Source organism: Gossypium hirsutum, chromosome D06 (genome assembly GCF_007990345.1).
Source record: "Gossypium hirsutum isolate 1008001.06 chromosome D06, Gossypium_hirsutum_v2.1, whole genome shotgun sequence".
In the NCBI taxonomy this organism is placed as follows: Eukaryota; Viridiplantae; Streptophyta; class Magnoliopsida; order Malvales; family Malvaceae; genus Gossypium; species Gossypium hirsutum.
In genome coordinates, this window is record NC_053442.1 from 23,537,734 (window position 1) to 23,548,585 (window position 10,852).

The 10,852-nt window shown below is 28.7% G+C and overlaps 1 protein-coding gene across 4 annotated transcripts; it reads left to right on the top strand.

The window, feature by feature from the left end:
• The first annotated feature begins 471 nt into the window (after positions 1-471).
• On the top strand, positions 472-7,274 carry LOC107901614 (U11/U12 small nuclear ribonucleoprotein 25 kDa protein). 4 transcript variants are annotated; one of them, XM_041095391.1, is made up of 9 exons: positions 472-777; positions 1,046-1,145; positions 1,304-1,403; positions 1,839-1,924; positions 2,790-3,048; positions 5,542-5,663; positions 6,453-6,600; positions 6,826-6,866; positions 6,969-7,274. In XM_041095391.1, the coding sequence occupies exons 1-5, from the start codon at positions 600-602 to the stop codon at positions 2,842-2,844; spliced, it is 519 nt and encodes a 172-aa protein (XP_040951325.1). In that variant the 5' UTR covers positions 472-599; the 3' UTR covers positions 2,845-3,048; positions 5,542-5,663; positions 6,453-6,600; positions 6,826-6,866; positions 6,969-7,274. The 4 variants fall into 4 exon arrangements, 3 of the variants coding, with proteins under 3 accessions (XP_040951325.1, XP_016683174.1, XP_016683176.1); XM_016827685.2 differs by having other exon boundaries at positions 473-777; positions 2,803-3,048; positions 6,689-6,866; XM_016827687.2 differs by having other exon boundaries at positions 473-777; positions 2,803-3,048.
• The last annotated feature ends 3,578 nt before the right edge of the window (positions 7,275-10,852 follow it).

The following is a 10,852-nucleotide window of genomic DNA, read 5'->3' on the forward strand; positions in this document are numbered from 1 at the left end:
ATTATTATTTTATTAGACTTTAAAAACAAAAAAAAATAATCATCCTAAACTCCTTTGTCGATTTTTTTTACTCCACTAACAGTTTATGAAATAATAATCCTTATAAAATATATAAATATTACTATAATATATATATTTTTATCTGAATTGAATCTGTTTGAGTTTTGAAAACATAGACCCAAATCCGATCCAAAAGAAAGTAGAAGACGAAAGCATGAACCGCTACTTATCGTACATTCTTTAAACAAAAAATTAGGTAAAAATGTTAGAAGGTTTTGGAATGTTTTACATTTTAGTAATTTAGTTTCACGTAACTGTAAAATCTATTTTTCTTCTTTGTTTTCTCTAACTAATTTGGTCTCTAATTATTACCAAAGAAAGTGAGCGCGCGTTTCAAAAACCCCGAATTTCTAACTGTCTCGTCCCCTCAAATAATAAAAGAACTCAAAATGGCAATGGCGTTTTCTCTCTTGCTTTCTTCCATTAAATCAAATGGATTGAGCTTTTATTATATCTGGCATTTTCGCGAAGAAGCAAACAAAAAGAAAGAAAAAAAAACCCGAAAAATTCGTGTTTTTTTTTTCTTTCTTTGAAGGAATATGGAAGTGGAGGATTTTGTTACCCCAAGGTCTGCTTCTGAGAACCCACAGAGGTCAACCTCATTGACTTCTTTGAGGACTGCCAATGGCGGTTCCCTTCGTAATAGTTTTCTTTATGCTAAGCTTCGTGAAGAACCCATCAAGCTCTCTGTTCGCAAATTGGATGGCTCTTTCTTTGGTAAATTTCTTTCTTCTTTCTTTTCGTTTTTTTTAAAAAAAAAACACCCCGTGGTTTCCTCATTACGATGCCGAGTTTTCAAGAATCGTCATATTCATGAAACCCTGAATCAAATAGTTAGATTTATAACTGTTACGAACTGGTGTGTCGGTTCGTATCATGAGTGCAAATTAGAGATACTCTTTAAAGTAAAGAAACGAAATAAAAAAGCAGGTTGTTTTCAAAGCCAGAATTAAATTATAACTTCAACAATTGGGTCTTTTCGCAGATGTCGAAATATTAAAGATGGCTACCATTGCAGACCTGAAGCTTGCCGTGGAGCATGTGTTTAGTCAAATGCCAGATCAAGGGCTCGGCGAGATTTCATGGTACGTCCTCATCCTGAATATATCATTTTTATCAAATAATTTGACATATTTTCTTAACATTTTAAGCAGTATAGTTGACGGGTGTTTATTAAATTAATGCTGTATTAACACTGAATTGGTTTTTGTGATATGATTTTTCATATGAATCTGCATTAAAGGCCGCATGTTTGGGGACATTTTTGCTTGTGTTATGATGCTCAGAAGCTGGTCTCAGACACTGATCTGGTCGTAAAATATGGCATCAGAGACGGTCATCAGGTTCGTATTCGTACAACATAATTTGACATAATATATTACCGGATTAATAGATTAATTGGTACTTGAGTTTCATTTTAATGTTCAATTTGATATATGTGTTTTTTTTTAATTTGGTACTTGAGTTTTTTTTTCTCAATTAAGCATCTAAGTTTAGTTTCAATATTTAATTTGATACTTGAATTTTTTTTTATCTCAATTAAATAATTATTTTGTTATTAAAGCAATATGTCAAATATTTATTGAGCCACATGATGAAATTTAGCATAAGTACTAAATTAGGCATGAAGCTATACTCAAGTACCAAATTAGGAGAAAAAATCAAGTACCAAATTGAATATTAAAATCAAACTCAAATACTAAATAGTATATTAATCCTATTTTGTTCCCACAATTGGTTTGTATTAATTTATTTTTGGGTTTTTTTTTCCCTTACAGCTTCACTTTGTTAGGCATGTCTCCTCCATATATAACCTGACAAAGACTCGATCAAAGAGGAGTGTTGCTCGAAAACGACCATATCTGTAAGGCCTTTTACATTGACTTTCGTTTTTTATGTTAACATGTTTAAATCTTTTATCGGTTCCCAATTTTAACAGAAAAATAATAGGGTATTCGTTCTAAACTTTAAAACGTTAATTAAATTATGGATGTAGCAATATGATATCAATTATGTTTTTCCAATTTAGATATTAAATATTAATTATAAATACATATATTTACTGAATATTCAACTTGATTATGATATGTTAAAAAAATGTCATGTTGTAGGTACAAATTTATTTACAATTTGATCATATATTTTAATATGTAGATTCAAGCTAACATTTAACACTTAAATTAATGATTAGATTGATAAAAAGACCTAATTAATATGATATGAATATTTTAAAAATACAATTAAAAGGTTTTAAAATTTTAAGATTAATTTAATATGTATTGTGGAATTATCTCATAATAATCTACTACAACTTTTCCGAGCAAGAATGAATAGTTTGGCACATTATTGCTCCATTATAAACCTCAAAAAAAAAAAATTTGATCAAGCGTTAATATTATAAACCTCAAATTAGTTAATAGTTATGAATTCCCTTGCTTCTAAACTTTAAGTTAATTTTCAAACTTTAAAACATTATTGCTTGTAAACATTTTAATTCAAACTTCAAATTAGGCCACCAAAAGAACTTAATTAATATTAGATTTTGATACTTTAAGGGCTCGAGTAGAAAGTATGACAACAGCAAAGAAGCATGTAGGGTATTGCCTCCTTTGATTCCTTTAAACGCTAGTTATTGTTGGTCAATAAAATTGTATTTCGACCATCCATAAATTTATATAATTCAATTCTAATTACTCGTCGATACAAAATTTTTAATCTCACCATTGCAGTTGGAATACGCAGACTAAAATCAACCTCAAGCCTAAAAAGCACTCTAAAAAGTGAAAAGAATGTTGAAGAAATCAATGCCTTAGGACGATGATATAGCAAACCAAAGATGCCATAGCCTCAAGAAGAACCATAGCTTCACCGATAATAAAAATCAAAGCCCTATAACACCGCAAGAATGCCAATTTCGTCACTCATGGAAAGGCTTTTATTCATATTCAAGGATGCCAAGCATCAAAAATAGAGCAACATCTAGCAAAGGTAGGGCTTTCCTTTCAAAATAGAATTGTGGTTTTTTGGGTAAGTTTAGGAATATCATACATATGTGGGATGGTGCAAAGTGTGCACTAGTGAGGCAAGACTAGGGTTACCCAAATGCGGCGGCGCTGTTAGAGTTGATTTGGTTAGGAATAGTGGCGGAACATGACGGGACGGGAATTTACTTTATTCATCATTTTCTTTGTCTCCAATCTTGCATGGTTATTGAAAAATTTTGGTTCCATAAATATAAGTTACATAAATGATTGCTTTATTTAACTATACCTTACTCTTTATCAATTATTTTTTTAAAGTAACGTTGTAATTTTATTTTTGAAATCAATTAATTTTTTTTAGATTGAAAGTATATTTATACTATTATTTAAGTATGTAATTGAGTTAGTATCATGAGTAAACTTGATATAAATTACTGAAAATCATAATTTGAATAACTAATATATATTATTATAGGGTATTTCTATATAATTAATCTTAAACTTTGTCACACAACCAAAGCCTCATTGTTATCTAACATGACAATATTTTACATAAAATTTGTTCTATGTACATAGATAATGTCATTGATGTGTCATAAGTCAACTCGATATTGAGTTTTTTATTAGATTTTTAATATCGAATTTTTCTTTCACCAATACGATAGCTTCTTCACATGCTATAAAAAATGTCAATATCATAATAAATAATCAAAGAGCATTTATTATTCTTATTTTGATGTATTTACCTATTTAATCTCTTTTTACTCACCATTTAAACTAATTTTTTTCATTTTAATTTCGTACATATTGTATGTGTTTTATTATTAGTTTCAAATCATATGTTTTATTATTTATTATTTATTATATATTATTTTTCAACGTATACTTGTATTCTAAATATGTAGTTTCCACACTTATATGCATGTGGAAACCACGTATTTAGAATATAGGTATGTGTTTAAAATAATATGCAATAAATAATAGAAAGTGTCGTTTGAAACTAATAATAATATATAAGCAATATGTATGGATTAAAATGACAAATTAGTTTAAATTGTGAGTAAATATAAATTAAATAGGTAAATACATTAGATTAAGAATAATAAATTGACTCAAATTATTTATCATAATACTGTCATTTTTCTATAGAACATCAAAAAGTTATCATGTTGGTGAAAGGAAAATCCAATGTTAAGAATCCAATTATAAAAAATTTAATATTGACTTGATTTATGACACTAACTCAATTAATGATATTATCTATACTAAATTATGGCATACCCATGATAATGATGAAAACAATTGTCTAATAAATTTGTAAAAACAAAATGTTTATATAAATACTAACAGCATGTTTAGTTGGAGGTTTATGAATATATTCCAGCCCAATTCAGCGGGCCTACCACCAAACATTAGTTTGGTTGACTGTAATGGTATTGCGGCCTGAATTGATTTAGGGTTTCTTACAGGAATTGGCTGAATAGTCATTTCCTTCTCTCATCATCGTCATTCAACCTGTGGAGTAAGAATTTTTTTTCCCTATTTCAATTTTTGCTCTGACCTCTACCGAAAGAATGAAGAAACTGTAACTTTCTTTTCTTCTCATCTCTACGTTTCCTTTTTTTCCTTTGATTACAGAGGAGACCTAGGCCAATCTATTGAAGCCATCATTCCTTTTAAGCCAATAAAACCCTTTGATTGCAGAGTTGCAACCCTTTTTTCATTTTTTTTTTTTGCTTTTTCACTACATTTCTGATTTCCCCTATTTGATTTCATTGCTCTAATTTCACAAATGCTGGAAAGATAACAAGGTGATTTGTTGTTAAGTGAAGATGGAAGATTGGGGTAAGTTTTAATTTTGTCCCGAATTTGTTGTTAATTCCCGGGGCCTTGACTGATAAGTGATTCTATTTTCTTTTCTATTTTCTTTTGTGTGTTTTATTATGTATGAACTTGAATGTGGGAAATTTCTTTTTCTAGAGCTAAATGTTTACTGAGTTTATTGAAATTTAGGGCTTTTACTTGTTTTTGGTTTTGGATTTTATGAGGTTGAGTTGAGATGTTTCAAAGGTGTTTGTTTTGAGTTTATTGGGAAATCGGCTATGGTGTTACCAGACCAAAAAGAGAAAATTAGGGTTTTTTTTTCTTTCTATTAAAAAGAAAAACTGCATGTAGTGGAAGATCAGTAATTGTGGCAACATCCTAGGAATCTAGTCTTGGCTTCAATTGCTAGGATTCACTAGTTCTTTTCTTAAAACATTACCTGATGGACGCCTCGTAGTTTTGTATAGGAGTTTTAAAGTGTAAAGAGACCTTAAAGCAGATTCATTTCTATTATGTATTTCATATGTTTTTAAGTTGTTAATAAGTGCTAAAGTTTATGGTTTGTTTCCAATCTTAGTTGGAAAACCTATTGCATTATGTTATTCTTTTTATTCTTGGTTTTTTTTCTTAAAAACCCCTTTTTTTTGGCTCAAGAAGTTGTATGCTATTGTTGCAGAGGATGAGATTCCACCTCTGCCTGCAAAGGAACAACTTAAAATAAAATGGGATGATAAACATATTGATGACTCTGATATCAAGGAATCATGGGAGGATGAAGATGAACTTGCTTCGCCTACGGTATGATGGGCTTCATTGTAACTTGTATTAGTTACATTTACTAATATTTTGTTGTAGTGGCTCTTTGGTCATGTGACTCTTTTTATTTCTTCTTAAAATTCTATACTAGAAAACATGTTCAAAATTGCAACCTTTTAAATCACCTAAACTTAGGCAAGAAAAATCTAGTTACAAGTGTTGAGCATGGTGTATGGATTTGCTTGTGTTATTCTGAAAGTTATTATTTCTTTCTAGATTGGTCCTAATTTAATTTTTGATACATGCATCTCCTGGCATTGTCGGATATCTAATCTTGATTTAGCAACCTGATTTATAACTTAAATTTTGTAATTCAAAATCTATTAAGATGCGCCTCATTCTCGATGTGATAAGAATATAACTTAAATTTGGTAATTCAAACTCTATTAAGATGTGCCTCATTCCTGATGTGATAAGAATATCTCTTTGTGATCCATTACCATCCTACTGCATCAGTTAAGAAATTTGATCGATGATTAATAGTGATTCATGTCTTCTATTCTTTCCATTTGGATCTAGAACCAAGTAGATATTTTTGGCTAATTACAGTGTCACTTATAACAATTTTGTGGATATTGACAGAATCATAGTGTTTTTGTAGATCTTTTGTTATAAACTCATTCGCATGAATATCTTATTACTGCTAAAGTCTTATTGTTATCCTCCACCCCTTTTTTATTTTTTTGTGTGTATATATTTAAAGGTGATTTTTTTCTTCATTGCTTTTTTGTCAATAAGGTGCCATGATCTGACATTTGCTTTCTATTTTAGGCTTGTGGAAGAAGCCGATTATAAGTCAACGATTGAACTATTTTCCAAGAAAGGTGATAATAAGACTTTTGATAATTTTATTCCCAAATTTGAAAGTGACTTTGTGGAGTATGTTGAGCTTATTTCTCACAAGCTTCGCCCATATGAGGTGAGTTTAACAATCTTTCTTTCCTTACATTGTCACTATATTGAGGAAGTTCTCACGTTTCCTAAATACATCCTTTGATGCAAAAAAGTTATCACGATACTGCATTAATCAAGGCTGCGATGAGACTATCATTGGCTTCTTTGGAAGCAGCTAATGTCAAAGATATTGCATCTTCGGTCACAACAATTCTTGCTAGATCTATCAAATATTATTTTTTTTCTGTAGAATGGGAAGATTGCGTTAGGGAGAAGAAGAGTTCTGAGAAGGTAATATATTATTTGCTTTCTATTCTTTTACATTTCCTATAATGCAATAATTTTTTAATGCTACTATTCATGTTTCTGATGTGGGGTTTTGGCATGATGCAGAGACCAAGAGGATTGAAGGCCAGGGGAGTATGGAAAGTGATTTAGATTGAAGACCATGGGGAGTATGGAAAGTGATTCAGATTCAGATTGAAGATACATCAATGGCAGCTATTTAGATTGAATAGGGGTCTGCTTGCTGGGGTTTGTTTAGTGTATAGATGTTTGATATTTTTTATATATATAAAAATGAGAATAATTATTGTTTTTGGATAAATACTTGTAATTTTGGCAACTATGATCTCATGAGATTATATTATAATTTTTATGAATTTATATTTTAATAATATTAAGAATGTTATTAAATTATATATTTTTATTTTTATTAAATTATATTTGGTAATAATCATATTAAAATATGATTAAATTATTATTAAATTTAATAATAATCCCTAGTAAAATTTAATAACAAAATTTATTTTACTTAAAAAATTCTACTAAGGGTATTTTGGTCATTTTAGTTTTTTTCTTGTGTTATTGCAACATGATTTCATTTAACCAAACACAAAAGTATCATTACAGTTCTATTTTATTCCATTCCATTCAACTAAAAAATTGAATTACTGATTACAACTCTATTCCATTACAGTTCTATCACATTATAGCAAACCAAACGTGATGTAAATGTCATTAGTTTAGATGGTAAAATTGAGAAAATAGAGTTTATGATATTTTTAGTCTGAATCCCATTATTATATATATATATTCTAGATCTTGTATAAAAACATTAAAACACAAAAATGTCTTAAAAATAATAGTTACCCCTTTATAAAAATAAAAGCTTTTAATAAATTCATAATTGAGTTAGGACCTAGATGAGGGTTACACTACTTCGTCAAAACTTTAAATATTGGTATGGATACATAGTACAAAGCGGGCGGACAATAGATTTTATGTAAAAAAAAGTTCATAAAGATAATAATGGGGTTTGATTAGATGACAAAGTTTAAGATTTTTTTTATGTTTTGAGTTAAAATTCTATTGTTTGCATATTTTTATTAATTTAATGTTTTTTTTATGAATTTGTGCATAAAGGTAAGAAAATACAGAAATACCTTATAATTGTAATATTTCATTTTTCAGTAGTGTTGAAAATGGTAGTTTTGGAATCTCATTTGCGATGGTCGAGTTCATGAATATTATTATTTTAATGTTTAAAAGGCTATTATAAGTTTAATTAAAGTTTGGTCCTTTAATTATCTCAGTTATATAGTTAATTAAGGTATAAGGACTACATCGTAAAAGTGGTCAAAGTTTAATCGCTATAGATTTTTAATTAGTTTGAGGATCAATTGAGCAATTGGACCTTTCATAGTTATTTAATAGTGGAAGATGATGCACTCCTGCTTATTTTTGTTAATGATGATTAGTATTTTGTTAATTAAGGTTGGTTTTAATTAATTATGATTTTTTAGTTATTAATTAAAATATATAAACTAAAAATTAAAAGAAAAGAAAACCATTTTTGTTTCATCTTTCTCATCCTCAGAAACTAAAGGGAGAAATAGGGTTTCAAGCTTCAAATTTTTATTTCCTTTAATTGGTAAGTGTTTTCAAGTTTTTTTTTTGTAAATTTTATATTTTTGAGATCCCATGAGTTTAATTTAGTTGACCTATGTATTATTTTGCAAAACTGTAAAAGTTTTCAAAAGTTTTTATAATTGATTTCTTAAATCTTTTGGTCCTAAATTGCTAGATTTTAAGCTTAGAAGTGAAAAACGACTAGTTTGTAAAGTTTAATTGCTAGTTTTTTAACATAGAGACTAAAGTGTAAATATTTCAAAGTTAGCATGAAAATTCTATAATTATGGATAGTAGAGAACCTTAGAAGGATGTAATTGATATCGATTTTGAAATCGAAACTCAAATTTGAAAGTTATAGCAGTATCGATTTTAGGAACTAAATTGAATAAAATGCAAAATTTTAGGGGACATTCAAAAAGTGAAATTAAACTATCATTTGCATTTAATAGGATGTTACAAAATATTTGGAACTGATAAATTGAAATGAATTATCATATAGATTAGAATTTGAACCAATCAGAGGATAATCATGAAAAAAGAAAAATTATAGATTAGTCCCTGACACCTTGCCTATTTTTTTCGCTTGGTAAGTTCATATGGAACTTACTATGTTATTTTATACTATGTTTGAATTATATTTAATGTCTATTAGTTTAGGTTTTTGGTAAAATTGATAATTTTGGCATATAATGGACTAAATCATAAAATATGAAATGTATGACAAATATAAATAGATATATGGAAACGAGTAGATAAGATTGGTTGTTTAATTTAATGGCATGTATATGATGATGTTATAAAGTTTGAAATGGTAACGGTAATCTTGGGAACTCAGTAAATATTTTAAGGTCTAAAAAGAATTGGGTGTTTGATTAGAGATTTCATTATGGATGGCTTGAAATCCAACATGTGTTGCAGATTCTCTAAAGCTTGTGTGAGCAGCATCAAATCATTAATTATCAATGGCTTGAGATTCGACACATGTTCCGAATTCTCTAAAGCTTGTGTGCACAAAATCGAGTGAAGCTTTTATAGTAACCTTGATTTGAAGCTTGTTTGATTAGCCCAAATATTTAAACAGTAATTAAACGAAAATGAAAAGGTTGGAAAGATTGAATATGAAATTAATAATTGAGTTTACAAAATGAGAACAGTGGAATAGCATCATAAAAGTTATATGGTAGTACTTGTATATGAATTGAATACTATGATCTTGTTATGTTAACGAACTAACCTATTGGTTATTTTGTGAAGTTGTATAAGGATTTATAAGGATGCCAAAGGAATGTCATGTTATGTACAATTGTGTTTCAATTATTTAAACTACCCGTAATGTCAAGGCAAATTAATTTCATTTGAACTTACTAAGCATTCCTTATGCTTACCGTTGTTTCTTTTCTTTGTAGTTGTCGGGTTGCAAAACACGTCGGTTAGATCACCTCAAAGCTCACATTATCCAGTCATTTATTTGGTAGTCTTTTAATAGTTTTCGAGTCTGGTAATAGTGGTTTGAAATGTTAACTTAATTGAAATATTACTTAATGACTTATTTTAGTAAGAATTATGCTCATCTGTATATGTGTTTAACTTGAAAAAGGTTTGTGATTTTGAAGGGCTTCCAAAAGATATGTTTGAACTTGAAATAGTACGAGGTCATGATGGTATACAATGGTTATATGCATAGTTGATTTGGTAGGAATTGATCAAGTAGTTAGAAATGATTTGAGTGTAAAATTGAGGTACATTATTTTAGTTTATTGGAAATTGGTTGATGTTGTGTTTTGTATATGAATTGGTATGTTTTAGTATGGTTTTGATGTAGGTTTTAAGGTGGACACCATTTGAGTTGTGAAATTCTGGGCACGAAAAGGAACCAAAATGAAAGGTTTTGACATATTTAGCGCAGAGGTATCGATACCATAAGTGAAGGTATCAGTACCTAGTATTTTTCAATCATTCTTTCAAACATCGAGTTCTAAAATGATATTGATATTGAATTAAAGTATTGATACTTATATCAAAGTACTAATACTTTACAATGGTATCGATGCAATTGATCTTTGGTTTGTTTTCACAAAAGAAACAAAATTGCAAATTGGTATCAGTATTAGAATAAGTATTGGTCCTTTACATATGAAGTATTGGTACCATAATTTAGTAACTGATACTACTGATTTTTTTTATCTATTTTTCTTAAAATTTGAAGTTAAAAATGGTATGAATACCTTTTCAGAAGTATCGATACTTGTATTGGAAACTTTGAAATTTTTATAATTTGGTCCTAATTCATGTTCGATTTAGAAAATAAGCTTTTGAAAGCTCGATCAAGTTCTGAAAAACATCATATGACATATTTATGAAAT